The 25,228-nt window shown below is 30.3% G+C and overlaps 1 protein-coding gene across 2 annotated transcripts in view; it reads right to left on the bottom strand.

Annotated features, from left to right (window-relative positions):
* Positions 1 to 5,044: 5,044 nt before the first annotated feature.
* Positions 5,045 to 25,228, bottom strand: part of LOC110627115 (probable acyl-activating enzyme 16, chloroplastic) — a 58,058-nt gene continuing 37,874 nt past the window's right edge. Inside the window, exons 13-18 of one of the 2 annotated variants that reach the window (XM_021773358.2) lie at positions 17,169 to 17,306; positions 9,923 to 10,082; positions 9,254 to 9,333; positions 8,988 to 9,133; positions 5,515 to 5,572; positions 5,045 to 5,431 (exon numbers count right to left, since the gene is read on the bottom strand). In XM_021773358.2, the coding sequence (XP_021629050.1) occupies positions 5,339 to 5,431; positions 5,515 to 5,572; positions 8,988 to 9,133; positions 9,254 to 9,333; positions 9,923 to 10,082; positions 17,169 to 17,306 (675 nt within the window). In that variant the 3' untranslated portion in view covers positions 5,045 to 5,338. The remainder of the gene's footprint in view (positions 5,432 to 5,514; positions 5,573 to 8,987; positions 9,134 to 9,253; positions 9,334 to 9,922; positions 10,083 to 17,168; positions 17,307 to 25,228) is intronic. The other variant, XM_021773366.2, reaches the window with a different exon arrangement.

The raw sequence follows: 25,228 nt of genomic DNA on the forward strand, positions 1-25,228 counted from the left end.
AATCTCTTAACATTTAAATTATAGTCATTTAAATTTTATCAAAAAATAATTCTTTTAATATTTAAATTACTTATATTCAAATTTTATCTTAAATTAAATTATAATTTTTTTTAAAAAAATCATTATAGTCTGTTATTATTCAAAAAAATTTAATTTAATTGTTTAATTATATTATGTTAAATTAAAAATGAAAAGTTCTATTTTTTTTAACTTCACAAATTAAAATATTTAAATTAATACAAACTTAATTCATTTTTTTTAAAATAATATTGAATGTTATTATAAGTCGAGTAATATTTATAATATTTAAAAATTAAAATTTTATATTTTACTTGATAAAGGGTTCAAATTGAGAAGGCTACTATGAAAAAAATTAAGTCTAAATTGGGCACCATTAATTCTGTCTGAAGATTCAAGCACACCTTCAATTTTTTATATTCTAATTGCATTGTTAGGTTTTTCAATTTCTAGATATATCATTTGTACCACTCTTTTAATCTCCAACAATTTGTGTATTCTTATTTAATTTAAATTTATATTGGGTTTGATTTTTATATATGTATTAGGTTTCTCTTATTTTAATTTAGTATTTTTGTAATATTTGAATTTGTTAAAGTTTAATCAATTTTCTCAATGATTTAAAAAAGGGTTACTGGTTAAAAAAATCAGTATTTATAATTTTATTGTAATTACATGGTATATATTTTTTTAATTAAAATTTAATCTTTAAAATTGTTCTAATCATACTCCACTTGCACCGTTAATGCTATATCAACAAATTTCATAGTAAAATTGATAATTATTTAAAAGTTTAGAATACAAAATTAAAAGTATAGAATTTTTTTATAATTATTTATTTTATTATTTTTTTTAAAATTTATTCTAAATATTAGTATAATTTAAAAAAAAGTGGTGGATTAATATTATACATAAGAGTTAAAAGGATTAATTAAAAAAATATCTTAAAAAGTTATTTTATTATTTTTAATATTTTTCAATTGAATCATGATAAATATTATTTTAAATTATTTTTTAATATTTTATAACGAATACATTTAATAAAGTTATTTTTTTAATGATATTTTTAAAAGTAATGCTAAATAGTAAACATATTATATAGATTCAAGAAAAATCAAGTGATAATGATTTTAGCCAATCAATTTAAAAAAAAATGATTTTAGTCAAAATAAAATTAAGATAAATTATTATTATTATTATGACATTATTGATAAAAATTAAAATAAAATTGAATAATAATAATAGTAATTTTTAAATACATTTAATAGTAAAAAAAGAAATTTGGTAATTTTATAAATCTCTAACTATATATTAGTGTATTTGGTCAGACATTAAAATAATATAATTTAATTAAAAAAAATAAAAATATATTATAAAATTATAATAAAAATAAAATAAATTTTTTTTTAACAGTTAATTCTAAACTTTGGGTGGCATAATAATATGACTGATATAGCAATTTTATTAATTTTTTAATGGTATAAATGAAAACATATTACAATTGAAATAACGGTAAAAAATTAAATTTTAATTAGCAAATAAAAATATAATTATAATAAAATTAAAATTACAAACTTTTTATCATTAACTCTTTAAAATAATTATATATTTCAAATTAAAAAATTAAGCAATTTTCTCTTTAATTTTATAATTTTTTTACTATTAAATTAATTTTATTTATATTTATATTTAATTTAATTTTTCAGATATTTTATACAATATTGATACAAAATACATATAATTTTTTAATTTAAAATATATATATATATATTTTCATATAAGCATCTCATTAAATAAAAAAGTAATCAAAGAAAAAAAAGACAGTTTTTTTCTTTAATTTTAAAAATGAAAACCTTTTAAATACTGAAAGTGAAAATTTTATTTTTTGACCATATATATTATTTAATATAATATTAGATAAATTATTTTAAATATTTATTTGAAATAATATTTTTATTTTAAATTTAAATTATTTTATTTAATAAAATATAATTAATAAAAAATGAAATAGAATGACTTTATAAAAGTGGAAGGACAAAGAACATTAAAATTTCTAATAATAAATGTAGTTAAATTTGATAATTGTAATTAGATCTTTAATTTAATTGGTTAAAGTATTTTCTTTTTAAATATAAATTTTATTTTATAAAATAGTATAATTTTAATTAATAATATATAATTTTATTATTAAAAAGAATATTTTTTAATTAAAATTTTAAATAAAATATTTTCTCAAAGAGCCTGAAAATTCAACTCCAAGTTTATGAATTTCTAAAATTTTTTGAGGTCAAAAAATTATAAAATTAATATACACACGAGGCCTCAACGAGAGGAGTTGGAGAAGTAGTTTTGGATCATCCGAGTGACGACCGGATTAGCCGAAAAGTGACAGTTTCTCCCTCACTTGTGCTGAAAACGTGGACCCAATTCAGCGAGATTAATTTCATCAGCTCTCTTCACTAAGAGCCCATATCTACTAGAATCACTGTGATTGGATGTTTGGATTACTAAGATAGGAGATTTTAAACTTTACTCATTCCGAAAACACGGTTGTCGTTTTTCATATCTCCGGTTGTTCTGGGTTGTTGGTGTTTTCCGGAGCTGCTCTTAGTCAAGGCAGTTGAGTCGCTGCTGGTAAAAAGGGTGGTGCCCGGTGGACATTCGAGAAAAACAAAGAGTGTGAAGTGAAGGGCCTGTACACATATTTAATTTTTTTTTTATTTTTACAAAATAAAAATTACATATTAAAAATAATTCAAATTAATACAAATTCATTTAAACAACCAAACTATTTGTGTCCCAAATATTTAGTTGACCCTCTTAATTTATTTATATATTTAATTATTAATTAATCATTTAAAATAAAAATATTAGTTATTTTATAGTTCAAATAATTTAATATTAAAATATATTCAATTAATGAATTTATTGATTCAATTTGTTATAATGATATATGTAAATAATTTTTTTAAAGACATCATAATTTAAGATTAAAAATTAAAAATATGAAAACACCTATGAAAAATAAAATTACACGATTAATGAAATTAATATTATTAATAAATCTATGACTGATTCTTTAAAATTCAAAATTTTCAAAAAACATAATATTAATAAAATAATATTTAAAATAAAATATTTTAATTATAATAAAATTTGAGGTTGATACTTTAACATTTTAAAAATTTATTTATGAAAAATTATTTTATTCTATCCTAAGATTTTTTTTTTTTTTTTTATTTTGTCTCTAAATCCATATTCTAATGAATATTTCATTGAAATTCTGACACCAAAATCTAAGTAGAACATTTGTCAAAACTGCGTGCGCACTCAAAAAGTGTTTTTTGAGCTATGATACCTCATCGATACCTAGGACTAAATTATTTTCTCATGCAAAGATTGAATAGATAGTTTAATATATATCCTACATCTCAGGATTGCACTAGTTTTTTAGACAATTATATAAATTGTGCTTACAATCAATACCTAACTCACATATTCAAATATTTTTTTCCTATTCAAAATTTCTGCTTGGAATTGTAGTAGAAATATTTTCTTTCAAAATCGATACCATATTTTTTCTTCACATAATATTACATTGTTAAAAATTATTTTTTATTTATTTATTTTAATTATTATAAAACTTTTTCATGATTGTACTTTTTGTTAATTAATAATCGCAAAAGCTATCGAATTAAGCTAAGCCCCGGTAATGTTATTTCTAATTTTATTTCATTACTTATGTTGAGTTAGAATTGAATCTAATAATTTTTCGTTTGACAATATAAATTTTGAAATATTTATTACGAAAAAATAAAAGGATATTTTTAAATAAAATTGAATATGATAAGAAATATATAAAGCATCATCCTAATAATTGTATAGAGTAAAATTATTATATTATTGTATCAAAACATATATAAAACTAATTTAAGTGCTTAAAGTTTGTCTAGTAGTTAAAAAAAACCCATATAATTTTTTGAGTCTGACCCTACAAGAAGCTAAAATAAATTATTCAAATTTTAAAAATAAATTAAATAAGATATTCCTAAATAAAATATCCTTCATTGTTAAGTAATCCCTTACTTTAATGATGCATATGAGCTTACATCGCATATATTACTCAAAAGGCCAAAACTTTTATTTTCTGCGTTTTACCTTTTTCTTCTACTCAAATAAGAAATTCAAAACTTAATTTCTGAATATCCAAGTTCATCATAAAATAAACTTACGAGAGATGAATCATAATTCAAAGGTTATATTTTTAAATATATAATTTGATAAGAAAAGAGTAAAATACAAAATAAAATAAAATAAAATAAAAGAAAATAAAAGAAAGAAGAAGTAAAGTTGAAGCCGCAAATGAGTAAGCAATTTAAACTTATATAGCCAAGGAAATTAGTTATATAAACAATATTGGGAAAAACTATAAGGTCCAAGATAAGCACTTTTGCTATAATAAATAATAAAAAAAACGAAAAATCAAGTTCAATTTAATCCAAAGAACAATCATCTAAAATTTTATCAACCACTACTAAAGTGGAGAGCTTGACATAGTTAAGGAAGATTCTGTCTTCTTTCTTCCAACCCAATTCTTTTGTTGCATGTGCTTCGCCTTTCATTAGCTCTATTTTCGTGCGTTCTAAAAGACTTTTGCTTGATTGTGTTTCTTTTTCTCTCTTACTCTTCAGTGCGTTTACATGTCCTTTAAAACTCGTGAAGCAAGAGAAAATCTTCTCGTTTACCTCTACCAGCATCGCCGGCTGGTTTCTCCGGAAACAAAGGAAGACGCCGATTAAGTTGTACAACCAGATTTAGAGTCTCTATGATTTTGTTTTCTTTGGGCTTTCTCTAGAGACTTTTTAGAAGATGTTGGACCTTTAGATGGGTTTACTTTCTTATTTAACTTCCAGAGACCTGGTTTATTTGTATGGATTACATAGGACCTAGACATGATGTTGTGTTTCACCTGCCTATCGATGAAATCAAATTAGAGCTTATAGTCTAATTCATCACAACGCCACATGTCAAAAAGTCACCTCTTATTAGGGCCAAAACCGAGCCACCTAGCAGGCCAAAATTATTCACTTGCATATAATGACACCACGAGCATAGAAGAGTATACTTGGAACTCTTGACATTAAAAACAAAATGCTACTTTAGCAGACAAACCGCAGCAATTGACGCGCAGGGATAATACATCAAAATGCAAGACTAATACGGGAACTTAATTGGGTTGAGACCATTTTCTTCTGGCAATATTTCAGGGCCCTTGATTTATTTCTTCTTAAAGTTTCCTGTATATATTTGCTTTCATGAACTATTTGTAGAGATTGGCTATCTGCTCCCTGTAGCGTTCCAAGACTCGGTCCCGTCGGATTTTCATGGTTGGGGTCATCAAGCCATCTTCAATCTGCAATAAGAGATCGTAATCGAGTCAAATGGTACTCATTGCTCAAATATAAATGTTAATGAGGTGAAAGGGAGGGCAATTACTGTAAAAGGCTCATCCACAAGAAGGATTGGTCCAATTTGAAATGAACAGCCTGATGTCCTGCTCATTGGAGTATTGAATTAGACAAATAATAATAATAATAGAAGACGGGAAATCTGCTATTATTGTTTATAAAAGTATTTCCTTTTCTTTTTCCAAGTGGTTGTTTGGGAAAGAGGTCAGAGAGAGGCAGCTAAGTAGCTTTCACCTAACTGCTCCAAAATACTTGTTTTAGTAAAAATATCAGACCACCATTATTCAGCTGATAGGTCCATTGAACTACTACAGTTCAAAAAGTTGGAAAATTAAAGTTGCTTATGATCAACTACTAATATTTCAAGATTTAAAAAAAAAAAAAAAAAACATTTATCCTTCTTTCAATCTTTATATATAATATAAGCCGATATTTTTTTTGCATTATTGGATTTTTATTTATCTATTGTAATTACATATTTATTATCTAAATAAATGATATGCTATAATAATTAATATTTATATATTTATTTCAATAATAAAATGTGCTATGATATACTAAATTAATAATTATATTCTTATTTTGATAGTAAAATAAATTATTTGATATATTTTATTAGTCATTTTATTTATTATACTGTATAACCAAAGACATAACATAAATAAGTTACCATCAGCTATCAGTTAATAGTAACAACCATTAGTTACTTGTTGCATCCGACTCTTATATTAAATAGTCCTAAAATTTTAATTATTTTTCCTGAAAAAAAGAATGCATTGTATCAATTCCTTTCTTGCAACTACGTCAAGCAAAAGCACACATGGATACTTGAGTACAAAGAAAGAAGCAATTCTCAGTCCCCAACGGCCAAGGCAAGCAAAATCAAAAAGAGAGAAAAAGAGTAAAGGGCGGCATTCCATCATGTTTCTTCTTTCAATGAAAGAGCACAATAATGCAAAAGGAAACTGAAAGAAAAAGATTTTCTCCATAGAATTATGAAAAGTTATGGTAGAGATGCAGAATCTTTTAGTTGTTTATATGGTCAAACAAAATGAACCACAAGTACTACACATCATATTCCTTCTATTTGGAATCAAGAATTTTGTAAAAATTCAATTCAATTGAATTTTTTTTATAAAATTCTTGTTTAAAATTGAAGAATTTAAAATTTTTTATGTATAGAAATAAAATTATGAATAATTTTATAAGAATTCATTTAAATTTTTTTCTTATAAAATCATTTATACAAAACGAGGATAATATATTTGCAATCATGAGATAGTTAAGTTTATTTCACATGCAAATCGTGAGACTACTAAAAAATGCAAGAGGATGGAACATAATAAATAATGTAAAAATCTAGCGTTAATGACTTGAAATATCCATATTAGTTCAATATTCAGTGATAACTAATGCTTTTATATATGGACTAACATTTATTATTGGTATCAATTATTGCTAAACTTGGACAAGTATGTGTAACATACATATAAATAAATAAAAAGAAAAAAGAAAAAAATCACAAATTTTAAACTTATTTACATCATTAATATAAATTAAAACATTAACCATAATAGAAAATCAGATCAAGGCGTCATAAGAATCAGTAATTTTTGGGTTTATTTTGTAGTATTTCCAATCCTTCTAACTTTTGCAAATTTTTCCTTATTTTTTAACTTGGTTGTAATTATATCCAATCAGTCAAAATAACCAAGTTTGGAAAAAGTAAAATTTTGTCAGCAATTAAAGAAAAATCAATTATAGCATGAGGAAAAACATGTAACTAAGTTTTCCTTTGTTTATTTTAAGTGGTAAAAATATTAATAGTGACCTCTTTGTTTTAATTTTGACCTGCTCGACAGACTTGCTGCTACCTTTACTAAAATTAAGAAGCTCTATAAAATTGCAAACTTACGACCAAAAATCTGAACATATAAATTTTGTTTATCCTAGAAATAACAGTCAAGGTCTTTTTACTTTCTTCTTTAAACAAATACTTTTACCACCTTCAGATTTATCAAACCTAGATTTTGTATTGCCATATGTGCAACCAACTTGTATTTATGCTGGTGAATGTTTGATGTCAAATAACCAAATGTTGCTCTTACATTGTATCACATTCATTTCACTTCTTCCTTTTCTTTCTAAGGCAAAAGCGTATTTTGACCCTTAAAATATTAGTCAATATTCATATGAGCTCTTAAAACTTTTTTTTTAGTCTAATTAAGCCCTTCAAGTAGTCAAATGAGTCTTTTAAATATTTAAAATAAACGAAATATGTTGACATATATGCCCTTCAAATTTAAAAATGGGATAAATGAATCTTTCAACTTTTAAAATAGATTAAAAAAAGAAAAAGAAAAAGAAAAAAAAGAAAAGAAAATAGGTTATAATTTATTTCAATTCAAATCCAACCAAAGCCATACATGAAAGCGTTCTAGTGCAAGAGGTTCTTTTAAGCTATATTATATATTCAATTTGTAACATTATGATGATCATTTAGTGTATTCTATAGCCAATTGATAAATTGTTTTTTATTAAATAGTTTAAAAATCTTTTATAAAAATTTATTGTCTTCTTCGTAATCACGATTATTATTTTAATTATGATCTAATAAAATCATCTTGTTGAAAGATGAATAGATAATATAAGCTCATAAATATCATTGATGAACATTAGTCATGGAGCAATGTGATAAAATATGAAAAATAAAATGAATTAAAAATAAAAGTTTATTTAATATATTTGAAAAATTTGAAAATTTGAGTTAATTTTTTTTTTTTAGAATTTGAAGGACTCATGTGTCCTTCAATGTTATATTCGATTTATTTTTAAAATTTACATATTTTATTTAATCTATTTCCATAGTTGAAAGGATTTTCTGGATCTTAAAAAAAATGTCTATTGTCCTATTTTAAAGAGCTTATATGTCCATTGTCCTATTTTAAAGGTCAAAATAGGCCTTGTGCTTTTATTATTATTATTTTAATTAGAGGTGCTTGCAATACTGAAAATGAGTAGAACCATACTGAGGATGGCTAACTCAAACTTGCTATTCGACAGAATAAGCTTTAGATTTAGGCTCACAGGATTGAGTCATTGACCGAGTCGAACATAGACCTAATTATACGGAACAGCTTTGTCCTTAGATAAGCTGAAGTAATAATTTACCCTCTTTTGAAGTTCCCATATGAGCCTTGCATGAAAATAAAATGGCCTAATTCATGGTAGTAAACTAGAATTAAACATTCAAAAAGGTAAATCTTTCATTCCCGTGCTCGACATCACCTATCTCGGAAAGAACTTCCACATCTTTCCTTGCACCCACCAAACTCTTCTAATCTACTTAAATTTACAAAAAGAACCATAACTAGACGTCTAAGAAGATCTTATTTATTTAGAAGTTCCTATTTACTAAAGAAACCCCTAGAATTAGAAAACAACACCATGCACAATTGTTAATTACTGCATTAAGAAATAATTCAAGTTCAAGACTGTTACCACTTCCTGAGTTCTTCATCTACCAGGCTGGTCATCTTTTCCTTACTCAGGTCAGAAGCATTGGCATCTATAATGGACAACTGTTTAGCAGCTAGTAAAACCTCTTCTTTATTTGGAACAACTATAGCTCCAAGACGACGTTGATCCTGAATACATATATGTTGATGAATTTAGAAAAAAAAAAAAAAACGTAACAATATAACGAGAATTGCTCAAACATGTGCAAAGGCTGCTAACTAGTTGGAAAATAGATCATTGGAAAATACCTGGCCAACAACAACAATCTGTTGAATAAGAGCACTTCTCAAAGCAGCTTCCTCAAGCTCCGAGGGCTCAACATTTTCACCTATTTTCCCAAAAGAAAGTTGGCTAGTTAAATGCAACTTGCTTTGATATGCATAGTCACATCAGAGAAAAAACACAATGAGAATAAGTTCGACCACAAATAGAGTTGAACCAAAGAATCCTATTCCAACATTAGAGTCTCCTTTCGCATTCGATGAAAACATAAGTTCTGAAAATAAATAAAGTAGCCAAAAACTTTGAACAATTTCGAATCGAAAGAGAATACCAAGAGCATAATTTATAATTATATATGGCATAATCATGCAGCTATTATAGATACTCTTTATATTACAAAAAATGTACCACCGAAGCAAAGTTACAAAATGAAGATTGACAAAATACACGTTGAGAAATTGATTATTAATGCTAACCACAAATTTCATTCTACGAAAAGTCCAACAATTATATGCATCAAGCAGTAGTACATAAATGGAGAAAGCGGCTGATGACTATGCATTAACCAAGGGTTCATAAAATGCTTTCCAACTGATTCTGAGTGCATATCGCTTAAAACGAGGTGGCATCTCTGGAGAGAGAAGATTCAAAAACTGCAATGTTGTACAAAGAAAACAAATATACTTCAAGCATACCTGTTGAAAGAACTATGGTATCCTTAGCTCGCCCTTCAAGGACAATAACACCTCCACAATGACGGCTTCTCCCTACTGAATGATGAGGAGCAATCCAACCTATATCACCAGTATTTAGCCAACCATCCTCATCTAACACTTGCTTTGTGGCCATTGGATTCTAATGGAACATTAATACAAACATGTTGCATAATTAACAATTTGGGGCAATTATTGTGACTAAAATTTGTTATGCTAATTAATAGAAAAAAAAACAAAAAAATAAAACAGTTGGAAGAAAAGAGAAAAAAAAAAAAGAACTCCTGAATAAATACTAGAAGAGTTCATGGACATGATTGTAAATTTTCAGTTGCTCAAATAAAAGTAAATATAAGTTATTTCACAAGTACCATTGTTGGCATGAGGTAATAAATGGGATACATATCGTAAAAATATGGAATAAGTACAACAGGATGAATCATTCCATTTCTTGTTTGGTTAGAAGACTAAAAGATTCATTCCATTTCTTTGTTCTGTTCCAACAATAAAAGATTAATGTAATTGGAAATATTCATACTTGATAAGGCTAATTGAAAAGGGAAACGCAATTTGAATTTTACTTGTAATACTATAGACTGCGATTTGCACTAAATTCACATATACGACTCAAAATATGTTGCATATCTTTAATAATAGAACAGAATACCATGGGTCGTAATTCTAACTTTTTATTGCAAAAAGTACAACAAATGTGACCAAGACCCATCAACTATTTCTAATCATGGTTTCCCAATATTTTATCGCATATCTTTGTAACAACAATATTGTCGCTTAACTAATAAATTTGTAATCACAAACTATTCTTTATTTGGATTTTTAGAAACTAATGCATTTTTTAGGGTAAATTACACTTTAATCCCTAAATTTTAGCATAATTAACGGATCGACCTGTATTTTTAAAACCGAACACTTAAATTCCTCTATAATCAGTCCGTCCAAATTAGAGGTCTCTCCCTCCATTTTTGCCGTTAAAAGTGTAGAAATGTCTTTATTATCCTTTTTAAATGGACAAACTATACTTGAGTCATTGAGTTTTAGCATAATTAATGGATCGGTCCCTTTTTTTTAAAAGTGTACAGGTAAAACCTTCTATAATCAGTCCATCCTCATTTATTATTGTTGAATCCCACATCGGTTGTAAAAAGAGGTAATGTGCCCCTTATATGAGCCATAGGCACTCCTCCCCCTTGAGCTAGCTTTTGGAGTGAGTTGGGTCTGATCCAAATTTAACATGGTATCAGAGCCTCCCCATCCGATGTTGGATCTCCCATATATATGTTACGCATCAATAAAATTCTGGGCGTGAGGGAGTGTACTTGAATCCCACATCGGTTGTGGAAAGGGGTAATATGCCCTTTATATGAGCCATAGACACTCCTCTCCCTTGAGCTAGCTTTTGGGGTGAGTTAGGTCTGACCTAAATTTAACAGTTATAATTCAAATATTTTGATCCTTTATTTTCTATTTGAAAGAAGACTTTGTCTGTAATATCTCATTTAACTAATTTTTTAACACTTTTTGTTCTTCAATTTCCATTTATTCTTCAATACTTATAACTTCAAAACTTTTAGAAAATATTTACGATTTCAGCTATTTTTAAGTAGTACTAAGTAACCTTTAAATAGATTGTAAATTTTTGTAAAGAGTATTTTAGGAAGAAATTATACTTTGAGAAGAAATTTAATCATTCGCTAGCAATGCACTAATGTCTATAATGGATGGAACAACTGTAATTTCAAATGGATTAGAGGGATTTAAGGATTTAGTTTTAAAAAATACAAGGACTGATCCATCAATTATGCTAAAACTTGAAAACAAAATGTAGTTTAGACAATATAAAATTATTCGCCTATATTTGAAAGGATTTAAGTGTTTATGAGGGTATTTTAGGTATTTAAAATGTTTATTCTCTTTTACTAGTTAACTAACGGAATTATGGATGGAAGGACTTCCAATTTGAATGGATTGGTTTTATAAAGATTTAAGTGTTTGATTTTAGAAATATAGGGACCGATCTGTTAATTACGTTAAAATTTAGGGACTAATGTGTAATTTACCTTTTTTTAAAAAGTTTTAGCAGTCCAATATATGTTAAACTTTGTATACCTTCTCAATTATACCCTACACTTCAAAATTTATCCATTTGATTCACAAGTTATTGATTTGTCTCATCTGCATTCAACCAAATAAGGTCGTGTGCACATGTTTACCAATATAAAAAGTTCCTAATTAGGAGAATTCATATTTTTGAGATCCTAATTATGCTTGATCATAGTTATCAAATTGAGATTCGAATCGAAAATCAAAATCTTCATTTTATGAATCAAGAATTAAATCGAATCGAATCGTAAGATTTGCTAAGACTTCCAAAAATTAATTAAAAATAATATATATTCTAAAAATAAGTAAAAAAATCTCATAATAACATATTTTGATAAATATAGAATTAATATTTATTTAATTAGAAATATTCTTCACAATAGAATAATATGTATAGATTATTTTATATAGTTTTTTGTTATCAATTATAAACTTTGGAATTAAAGATAATAGTTATCATCACACATATACCGGAATTTTCATTTAAATTTGATCAACTAATTAAATAGTAAAAAAGATGATATATTAGAATATTAAAAATAAAAATGGTCATAATTTAACAACTATAATTAGTTAAGTAAATTAGCCGAAAGGAAAAAAGAAAAAAAAAAAAAGAAACAGACAAGAAGAAAGAGAGGAAAAAGAATGGTTGGTGGAAGAGACATAGCTAAGGGAATATTTTATATACATTTTTTTATAGCAAAACTGAAAAAGATCTTTAAGGCTCTGTTTGTTTACAAAAAATAACTTGTATTTGGAAACTATTTTCCGTAAAAAATGTTTTATGTAAAAAATGTTTTTCGTGGAAAATATTTTCCAACAAGATAACTTATTTTCTATTACTTAATTTTAATTTAAAATATAAAATTTATTGACAAATTTATATATAGAGGTCTTAATAAAGATCTTAAAATGTGGAAAATGACTTACTTTTTTGTTTGACCAAAAAAATATTTTTCATTAACTAAGTTTTCTACGTGCCCAAACGCCAAAAACTATGAAAATTATTTTCCGTGAAACCAATGGAGCCTAAATGTTGAAAATATAAGAACTAACAAACTCTTTTAAATGATTAATTGCACGGATGAAAAATTCTTTAATTCACCTTGCTCATTATTAGTATTTTTATTTAATCATAATTCATGTACCCTATAGATTTGAATAGCTAGGATGTAGAATCGAATCGAGAATCGTAAGATTCAAGTACATTTAAGATTCACCCTATAAATTCGAATCGATTTATTGGAAAATAGATTTGAATCGTGAGATTCAAATTGAGAATCGTAAGCTTCTGACAATAGGGATTTTATTTTTCTACCTTTATTATAGATATTTCTAATTAGGTGTGTTGTAAATATTCCTAAATTAGGTTGATTCTTTGTATATAAATATTCAAATCTTGTAAAGATCAATTCAATTAAAATAGAATAAAAATTCCTTTCAAAACTCTCCATGGTATCAGAGCCCTAAACCTGATTGTAGGGTTTCAGTTTGAATCAATTTCAATTTTAGGGCTTTTGGAACCCTAACTCCTTGAATTGGTACTGCGACACCTAGGAGCCTCCCTTTGCCTCACCGCCACCACCAGCAAGATTGCTAGAGTGTCGCCGGCCTGTTCCTAGATTCCGCTGCCAGATCTCTGAGCGCGTGAGCGTCAGGAGCTGTTGTGCCGGTAAGTGAGCTTCTGGTTCTGTCAAATTTTTCTTACCAGGCTTTGTCGGTGATTTTTTCCAGGCTATTTCCGGCCACTTTCCACTGCTTCTTAGTCCTCTTGGTGTTGGTTAAGTCTTTTTAGTGTTCGCAACTTCTATTGGGTTATTTTTCCGGTTCTATTGGATTAGATCTGTTATTTCATTGTTGTTTCCTAACCTGAGCATAGCAGACATAAAAGCAACCGGTGAGGGTAATGTAAGTGCTTCTCATAATGCTTCGTCTCTTACTAATGCTCTATGGATTATTGATTTTGATGCAAATAGACACATGACAGGCTCCTCTAAATGCTTCCTTAATTATCTTTCATATCTACAAAAGGACACTATCAAAATAGCATATGGTTCTTTCACTCTTATCTCTAGAATTGGTTCTATTGTTTGTACTCCAAATATCAAGTTATCCTCTGTTCTTCATGTTATTTCTTTGTTAATCTTTTATCTGTTAATGCTCTCACCAAAGCACTTAACTGTAAAATTAAAATTTTTTTTCCTAACCATTATGTTATTCAGGACCTTCAAACTCAAAAGAAGATTGGCAATGATAGACTGCATAATAGCTTATATATGTTGGAAAGAAACCTGAGTTTGAATCTCTTTTTGGAAGAAATAAAAATGTCAACCAAGATATAGCGGCAATGCTGATCACGCTTTGTTTATTAAATATCACAAGGTAAGATCACCCTTCTTATTATGTATGTTGATGATATATTGGTGATAGGTGATGACAAAGAGGAAATGGCTCAACTAAAAAGGTTGTTGGCTCAAGAATTTGAATCAAATATCTAGAAAAACTGCAATATTTCCTAGGTATTGAAGTGACTAGATCAGAAAAAGAAATCCTCATCTCCCAAAAAAAGTACATTTTGGATATTTTGAAAGAAACTGGTATGTTGGGGTGTAAACCAGCAGAATCTCCCATTGAAAATAATCACAAGATGTAAGCAGGATTTGGTGAGTCCGTGGATATTGAAAGATACCAGAGATTGATAGGAAGGTTAATTTATCTCACACATTCGATCGGATATGACCTATGTTGTTAGCTTAGTCAGCCAATTCATGCATGACCCTCGCGAGACTCATATGCAGACTGTACTTCGCTTCTTGAAATACCTAAAGTCTGCGCCACAGAAAAGGCTTTTCTACTCCAAATATGGTCACATCCGAGTTGAAACTTTTATAGATGCATATTAGACAGGATTTCTTGATGATAGAAAATCCGCCGCTAGCTACTGCACAGTTGTGGGAAGAAACCTTATCACCTCGAAAAGCAAAAAACAAAATGTTGTTGCTCGGTCAAGTGTCGAAGCAAAATACATAGCAATGGCCCGAGGTGTGTGTGAACTTTTATAGTTGTAGAAGTTATTGGAGGAGCTGAGGTTGTCCGAGGGAGACAAAATAACTTTATATTGTGACAATAAAACTGCCATCAGTATAGCACAAAATCCAGTTCAACATGATCGAACAAAGCATTGAGATTGATCGACACTTCATTAAAGAAAAATTAACAAACGGTGTCTTGAGCTTAGTTCATGTGACTTCTACTGGACAACTGCGGATGTATTTACTAAAGGGCTCAACAATAAGATCTATCATAATCTGATTTGCAAGTTAGACATGTGCGACATCTATATACCAACTTGAAGGAGAGTATTGATTTATTTGCCGATTCTTGAGATATGATTTGATTTGATTAGGATCCTTAATTATCTTTGTAATTATTATTTGATTATTTGCTTCCTGTTTAGTTATAATTCTTTATGTATAAATAGTCATGTAAACCAATTCTAAAAATCAAGAATGAAATACAAGAATACTCTAAAATTCTACAAAATTCTTTTTTTAGAGTATAGCTCTAAAATACAAGAGTGCTCTTGTACTGTGACAACAAAACTGCCATCAATATAGCTCACAACCTAGTTCAACATGACCGAACAAAACACATAGAGATTGATCGTCACTTCACTAAAGAAAAGTTAATAAATGATGTCTTGAGATGAAATCATGTGACTTCCGATGAACAGCTAGCTGATGTGTTTACCAAAGAGCTCAGTAATAAGACTTGTCACATCTTGGTTTGCAAGTTGGGCATGTGTGCTATCTATGCACCAACTTGAGGAGAGTGTTACCAGCATAGAAAGTTCTTAATTAGTTTCTAATTAGGAGGATTCAGATTTTTGGGATCCTAATTATACTCGATCACAGGGATTTTATTTTTCCTACCTTTATTGTAATATTCCTAATTAGATGTGTTGTAAATATTTGTAAATTAGATTAATTGTTCGTGTATAAATACTCAAACCTTGTAAAGATCAATTTAATCGGAATAGAATAAAAAATTCCTCCCAAAATTCTTCAACATGCTAAAGTTTTGTTGAACATTAAGGCCCTCCTGATCCTTAAGAGTGATTAAACAATAGTGTTTTGCAAAATATGGATCACAAATGCGATTTAAGCAACAGTTTTGATAATTCCGGGTGCTAAGGCATGGGCGTATTTTTTGCTAATTAAAAAGCTCCATATTGGTACTAAGGTCGTTTCTAGAGTTAAGAGGTCTCAAGTTCGATCCTAGTAGGAGTCCATTTTACCAGAAAGAAAAAAGAAAAAAAAACGCTTCATATTTGAATTCATTCAGCAGAACTTTAACCTGTGTATACATCCTAGGCACATTGTATACAGCTAAAAAGGTATAGTTAAAGAAGTAAAAGCATAGAATACAATTGAAAAAGCATCCAGAACTGCAGATATATCAATCAGTTATAACTTTCAAAACTATGAACAAAAACATAGTGACAATCTTGGAGGAAACAAAGAGGTTGACCGGGGTTAATTTTGGTGATATGATGATAGTGGAGATATTCACAATGAGAATCATGGCTAGAATTGGAAAATGTTAACCACTATTTGAAAAACTGCAGCTTTTATTTTTTATTTTTTGCTTTACTCTTAGTTAAACAGAACAAATGAAAACAAATTGGATCACGATAAATCGACAAGCTAAAAAAAAAAACCTTCCTTTTTTCCCTCTTGAAAAGAATGGGCAAAAAAAAAAAAGGTTAAATTGTGGTAAATCTGACCTTGACAAGCACATATTACTTGCATTTAAGATATTCTTGTTTCTGTTATCTGTACACCCAGTTGCTACTAATTCCCACTATTATTCATATTAGTCGGAAACTCTCACTGCATTAACTAAAAACACGGCTTCAATCCCTCCTCCCTTTCCTCCAAAAATCAAGAATTTCAGCCAACACCCTAGCAAATATGCTACTACCTTGAGTCATCTTTAGTTTTAATGTTCACCAGAAAGGAAAAAATCGTCAATTCAAACTATTTGCATGACACAATATCATTTCTTGCAGATGAAAAAATATGAGAATCTTTCAGGAAGATATCACCTTGTAGTATCCTAGCATCACTTGTGACCCCTTAACTTTCACAATCCCTTTTGATCCATCTGGAAGAGTTTCACCGCTTTCAGCATCTATGACTTTAAATTCTGTATACTGAATTGGATGTCCAATTGAACCAAGAACCTTCAAAATTTAATTCTGTAACAGTGTTACATAGTATACCACCTCCATCTAAAGGCAGAAAATAGAAAAAAGAAAAAAAACAGTATAAATAGCTGGAACTGGACAAATGTGTGAAAATTTAAGAAAGATAATCACAAGGGTAGAAGGAAGGAAGAGAGAAGAGAAGGGCAGAAGACAAAAGACTGTATTTCTGTTAACTTATGTTATGTTTCATGGTACATAGATCTCCATATTTATAATGGAAGATGCATCATCCATATGGAATGCTATCAGTATCCCATGAGTTTGAGATTTTGCTAATCATGAGATTCTTCAATGAGAAATATCCCATTCATTAAGGAAAATCCCATTAATTCCAACAAAATGGAAAAAAGAATGCAAAAAAATTAATCATGGTTGGAAAATTTAACACGAGAGAAAAATCAGTGCACAATACAATAACAGGCTTCTTCATTTATTATATAACATCTTTACACTTGAGCTAATAGATAATTTTCCATGAGTCCTGCAGAATAGTTAGCTCAATAAGTACCTCCAACTGACATGGAATACAGAGCAAGAATGTCGTAGTGTTCTAAAGATGGTGGACTTGAGCTCCGTGGATTAGACAGACACGTGGGTGATGAGTGGATGACATGTGTAAAGGTTAAACTTGGATAACCATTGAAAATTTAAACCAATGCTATTCTTTAACTTCCAAAGCACAGTGAACAGTACCACGAACAATTCTATTATGTTTCATGTGTAATTTTTTTGACTATTTTACATGGTATGATTTCATAAGTGACAAGTGAAGGCCCACTCTTTTATCTTATACCTAACGACTCAATTTTGAATTGCAACCTAGATGCTCAGCAAATAAATAAATAAATAGAGGGCGGGGGGAGAAAATGTTAATGCAATTTGTTTTGAGGTTTTCGTTTATAGACATTGACATAGTGTAGACACATCCTGTAAATGATTAGCTTACCTTGTATAGATAGCACATTAATTAATAGATGATGTGTAGGTGATTGATTGGTTTCCATATCTAGATCTTGTAATCTATACACATACACCTTCATTCTGATAGTATAATATACAACATACTTTCAATCCCTAATCTAGTACACGGTATCAGAGCCTTTAGGCTTATTTAAGGTCTATTTTTTCTAAGTTTCTCTACTTACAAATTGTGCCTATTGGGTCACCAAGTTTGGTGTTATGGGCCCTTAAATAGGATCTTGTGACAGGTCGATTAACTGGAAAATCCTTCTCTCGTTAGACTAATTTTCCCTTGTTAATACTTTTACTTTTCTTTAAGGAACCTATTGTAAAATAAATTGAGAACTCGCTTGAGAGAATTCTCGAATCTCATAAACTAATGAATAATATTTTCAGAATGTCTTATTCAATGATCTCAAATGTCTTTTTACAGTGAACATCCAGATTGCATCAACATTTGAATTCGAAATATTTCCTATCTTCTATTTAAATTTAAAATTTAAAAATTAAATTAAAGATAACAACTAAAAAATCAAATTAGAGATAATAAATTAAGATACTGATCTTATTTGTTGCAACCACTTTTAGAAGGATAATGCATATCCATAACATTCTGATGACTATTTTGTCTCACTGCTGTCCTAGAGAGAGGCACAACAGTGTTTCTGGCCATTCCCCAGAGAACGGTGACAGGACCTGCCGCAAGTGTGGCTCGCACCCATCCATGTTTTGTCATTAGATTCACCCGCCGGCACGTGGGACATCTATTGAACCTCAGATTGCATCTCCGAAGGTTGCCTCGTTTTCGGCCATCTTCCAATGATTCTCCGACCATCAGGCCTTGTTGCAATGGGTTTCTCCCTTTATCTCTAGATTTTGGTACTCTTGCAGGTTTTGTTTCTCACCTCTAATTTTTATTTTCCTGTGGTCTAATTGAGTTTAGAACTCTTGGGTAAAGTGTTTCTTATGGGGTGATTGCATTGGCTTGTTGTTTGAACTACTAGTGTTCCTTAGGATATTAATGAGGCCAGCAATAGTAAATCTTATGTTGCTGAAATCATTCTCACACCCATCAAAATTATTGAGCATAAGTTCAGAGCATCTAATTATTTAGAATAGAGTAGAAAAATTACAAATTCAATTAATGGCAAGGTAATTGGTTTAGTTGATCACTGTCAACTTGTGAAAGAATTGATAGATCATCCGGAAATTTTGTATTCTGGCAAATGAAATGTTTTTCAGATCTTTGAATGTGTCAAGTTATTTACCGTGAAGATAAGGGAGCAAGTCACTTATAACTCAGTTTATGGAGTTCAAGAAACTGTACGATGCTAAATGTATTATTGCCATTGCTGAATCCCACATCGTTTTGAAACACGGTAAGGGTTTTAGGCACTTCTCCCTTTAGGTTTATTTAAGGTCTCTTATTTTATACCATGTTATCTTTCTCCTCCTTTTCTTTCCTTTTCTTCTCATCTTCCATAAATCCATTATTTTATTCTTTACCCACAACAGCTTTTTTTTTTCTTTTTTCTATAATTTTACATAATTACTTTATATATTTATATTATTTATTGCTTATAATTAAATACATTATTAATTTATTTCTCTTATATTGCAAATAATATATTTTCCTCCTTTCAATATGGGTGTTCATTGACGTATTTGTATGAATATATATGTATATTAAATTTTTTTTTTTGCTTTCATGCCTTTTTCAAAAAGGCATCCTCTCGCCTCTCGCCTTTAGTCTAAAACGATAGGGAACCTATCGCCTTAACAATATTGCAGTCCACTTCGGTCACTACTATTGTTGAGTCAAGTAAAACCCACCTTGTATTCTCCTCAAACAAATGGGTCATGATTTTGAAAGTTTTATTGCTGTAAAAGTCATGTTTACAAGCTATGTGCATTCTAATTTATACATGAAGAATCAAAGCTAATAAGAAAATTATAAGAAATAAAATCTCTACAGTTATGTCCTATAATTTAGCCTAAAATATAGTATGAGATCAGCCTTTAATCTTGCAATTATGTCCTAAAGATCTCTTCATTAGTCAACATCCTCTCTCAAGTTGGTACACATATATCACACATGCCAAACTTGACAACGAAGTTATAATAGGTCCTATTATTAAGTTTTTTAGTAAACATATCAGCTAGTTGCTTATCAAAAGTCACATGAACTAAGTTCAAGGTACCACCTATTATTTTCTTTTAATGAAATACCGATTAATCTCTATGTGTTTCGTTCGATTATATTGAACTAGGTTTAGGTTTTGGGCGATATTGATAGTAACTTTGTTGTCACAATGCATGAATAATTTGTCCTTTTCTAATAATTTCAATTCCTCCAAAAATCTTTGCAACCAGGAAAGCTCACATACTCCTTATACCATTGCTCTATGTAGAAAGGCATTTGTTATCTATTACAATAGATATTACAACATATTTATACATGAGAGACCGTATTTAGAAAGCAAAGGAAATCAAGCCTATGATCCTGCAATACTTAAAATTAAACAACTAACACATCTATCAATATTTACTTTCTATATTGACATATTTACTTCCTATCACCTATAACACTCCACCTCAAGTTGGAGCATAGTTATTAATCATGTCCAACTTGTTACATATTTATTTCCTATCATCTATAACACTCCACCTCAAGTTGGAGCATAGTTATTAATCATGCCCAACTTGTTACATATATAATAAATTTGAATCCCATTTAGTGCTTTAGTGAAGATATCTCCCCGTTATTCTCCAGTTCAGATATGTCCTGGGCTTCTCATAAACAAAATGATAATCAATCTTGATATGTTTTAGTCCTCTCATAAAATACTAGATTGAAGGCAATATGGATAGTTGCTTGATTATCACACTACAACTTAGCAGGCACCGAATTTGTGAATCCAATCTTTTCCAACAGTTGACGCACCCACGCACCCACAAAACTTTACATACGGCTTGTGCCATGGCTCGATATTCAGATTCAGCACTAGAATGAGAGACCACATTTTGCTTCTTACTTTTCCATGAAACCAGGTTACCTTCCACAAAAACACAATATCCAGTGATTGCCTCCTATAAATCTTCGAGCTTGCCCAATTAGCATCAGAAAAGTATTCAATATTTGAGTGACTATAGTTACCATAGAAGAGAGCTCGTTTTGGGACCCCTTTCAAGTAGCAAAGAATCTGTTCCAGAGCATCCTACTCAACAGTAGGAGAAGACATAAACTGACTTACCACACTCATTGAATACGCAATGTCAAGACGAGTCACCATCAAATAATTCAGTTTGCCAACTAATCTTCTATACATTTTAGGATCTGCAAATGGTTCACTATCTTCTTTGGTAAGATAAAGCTCAGGGGTCATTGGTGCACTACAAGGCTTAAAACCTAATTTTTCTGTTTCTGCCAACAAATTAAGAATATATTTTCTTTGAGATAATAACATGCCTTTCTTATACCGTATAACTTTGATGCATAAAAAATATTTCTAGGAGCTCAAATACTTTGTATGAAACTTTGCTTTGAGAAATTCTTTTAGGGATGTAATGCCAGCACCATCACTTCCTGTGATAACAATATCATCCACATATACTACAAGCATAATTACTCTATTATCATAATTTTTATAAAACACTGAGTGATCACACTTACTCATCTTCATTTCAAATTGTTGGACCACCTCACTAAACCCGCCAAATCATGTCTGAGGACTCTGTTTCAAGCCATAGAGGGATTTTTGAAACCTACAAACCTTGCCTAACTTTCCTTGAGCAATAAAACCAGATGGTTGCTCAATATGAACCTCCTCCTGAAGGTCACCATGGAGAAAAATATTTTTAATACCCGGTTGATGCAAAAGCCAATCATGTGTAGCCGCCAAAGAAATAAACAATCGAACAGATGCGAACTTGGTAACTGGAGAGAATGTATCAAAATAGTCAACTCCATAAGTTTGAGCATAACCTTTGGCCACTAAATGAGTTTTGAGGTGAGCAATAGATCCATCAGAGTTTACTTTCACTGCAAATACCCATTTACATCCAATAGCCCGCTAGCAAGGACATCAACTCTCAATTACCATTAGTGTCTAAGACCATCATTTCTTCTTCCATTGTAGCACGCCAACTAAGATGGAATAAAGTCTCAATAACAGGTTTGGGGACTGAAATAGAATCTAAAGCAGTGGCAAAACAACAAGAAGAAGAGGATAATTGACCATAAGAGACAAAAGACGAAATAGGATAATTCAAGTACGTTTACTTTTGTGAAGAGAAATGGACAAATGATTCCACCGGAGTCAGAAGTAGGAACTGCTTCCCCAGGACACTGAGATCCTCTACCACCATTAAAACCTTCCTTATGCCCACCTCTGTTATTCTGTCTACCACTGTCATTGCAACTAACAAGAGCACTAGTGGTGTGTGAAGGAATTGGAGACTCTGTACACAACACCCTAGTGAAAACATCATGTAACGATGATATATCAAAGTCAAAAAGAATCTAAGATTTAGCTGTCTCAAACTCTAGAGGGAGATCTGCAAGGAAGCTCATAACAACCATTTGCTCTCATTAAACTTGTTGAGTTTTCATATCTGTACTAAAAGGCATCAACACATTAAGTTCCTCATACACTCATTTAAAATCCATAAAATAGGAGGTCAAAGTTCTATAATTTTTCTTAGCTCGATAAAACGCCTTACACACATCATAAATACAAGAAATATTCCCTTTGCTAGAATATAAAAACTCCAAATAATCCATTAATTCTTTAACAAATTCATAATGATTAATAAAATTGATTACCTCACTATGAACAGAATTTTGAATCTGCAAAAATAATCGGCATCATCCCTCATCTAATCTCTCCTAGTTTCATTAATTGGAGGATCCTTGGTAAGATGATCATTCATTTCGATACTTCGTAAATAAATACGGATAGTCTTACTCCAATCCAGAAAATTAGATCCATTTAATTTATATTACGTGATTTTAGTAATCACAAGAATCACCTTAGCTACGGTGTTTTTAACTTCAGCCATGAGAACAACCGACCCAAAACAATAGCAACAAAAGAAACACAGAATCAAAAAATAGGACATGAATAGTACCCGAATGTGAACAGTACCAAAAATGCCTCCACCCAACACCCAAACGGCAAACGAACCACAGATCTGACGATGGGGCTGCGAGGCGATTCTGGCGAGGGTGACCGGAGCAATGACGGACAGGCGACGCGCCTCCACGCGCCGACGAGTGGGACAGTGTCAGAACCTTGTCGCAATGTGTGAAGCTCATTTGCCGATCGGACACCCATCGATTCTTCAGGGCAGCTTCGCCGGCATCCTTTCCAAGTGGGCGGTGAGAGACAAATGTTACCCTATATGGGTAACCCAAAAGAACAGGAGCCCTAAGTCTCCAAAAAAAAAATTTTAATGTCTACAAGAGAGGCTCTGATACCATGTAAAAAGGTAATATTTGTTATCTATTATAATAGAGATTACAACATATTTATAGATCGTATCTGTTAAATTTGGACCAGGCCTAACTCACCCCAAAAGCTAGCTCAAGGGGGAGGAGTGCCTATAGCCCATATAAGGGGCACATTAACCCTTTCCACAACCGATGTGGGATTCAACACACCCCCTCACGCCCAGAATTTTTTATTGGTGCGTGGCACATTTATGGAGCGCCCAACATCGGATGGGGAGGCTTTGATACCATGTTAAATTTGGACTAGGCCTAACTCACCCCAAAAGCTAGCTCAAAGGGGATGAGTGCCTATAGCTCATATAAGGGGCACATTACCCCTTTCCACAACCGATGTGGGATTCAACAGTATCTAGAAAGGAAAGGAAATCAAGCCTATAATCATGCAATCCCTAAGATTAAGCAACTAACACATCTATCAATATTTACTTCCTATATTAACTTATTTACTTCCTATAACCTATAACACTCTTATACTCGGCTTCAGCACTTAACCAAGCAGCAACACTTTGCTTCTCACTTCTCCAAGTAAAAGGTTTTCTCCCACCAGTATGCAGTAATTAGAGGTTGATCTCCTATCATTAAGTGATCCAGCTCAATCTGTATTTGTAAAGGCTTTTACTTGAAGGCAACCATGTTTGGAGAAAATGAAACCTTTTCCAAGAACGGATTTAAGATATCGTAAAGCTTACATATGTGAGTTGCGTGGATCATGCATAGACTAACTTACTAAGCTGACAGCATATGAAATATCTAGTCGAGTGTGTAAGAGATAGATCAATTTCTCAACCAATCTCTAGTACCTACCGATATCCACGGACTTCTCAATCTCTGCTTGTAGCTTGTAATTGCTCTTGATAGGAAACTCTACTAGTTTGCAGCCTAACATACCAATCTCTTCAAAAAGATCCGAAATATACTTACTCTAAGAAATAAAGATTCCCTTCTTTGATCTGGCAACCTCTAAATCAAGGAAATAATAAAGCTTTCCTCAACCTTTGATCTCAAATTTCTGAGCGAAAAGCTTCTTCAATCGAGTCATTTCTTCATTGTCATATCCTTCATAACTATGTCATCAACATAAACTATAAGAAGAGTGATTTTACCCACATGATGTCTGACAAAGAAGGTATTATCAGCATTGCTCTGTTGATGGCTAAAAAAAAATCATGACTCTGCAAAATCTGTCAAACTGCTCTAGGCGATTATTTTAGTTCATACAAGGCCTTCTTCAATCTATACATGTTGTCATTAGCAAATCCAGAAGAAATCTCCACATACACCTTATCTTCTAAATCTCCATGGAGAAATATAATTTTCATGTCAAATTGCTATAAGCCCCATTCAAAATCAGCAGTGCAATGTAGCAAAGGCTCTAGATTGAATCATTTTATCAATAGGAGCAAATGTTTCCTAGTAACGCTCCATG

Source organism: Manihot esculenta, chromosome 1, assembly GCF_001659605.2.
Source record: "Manihot esculenta cultivar AM560-2 chromosome 1, M.esculenta_v8, whole genome shotgun sequence".
NCBI lineage: Eukaryota > Viridiplantae > Streptophyta > Magnoliopsida > Malpighiales > Euphorbiaceae > Manihot > Manihot esculenta.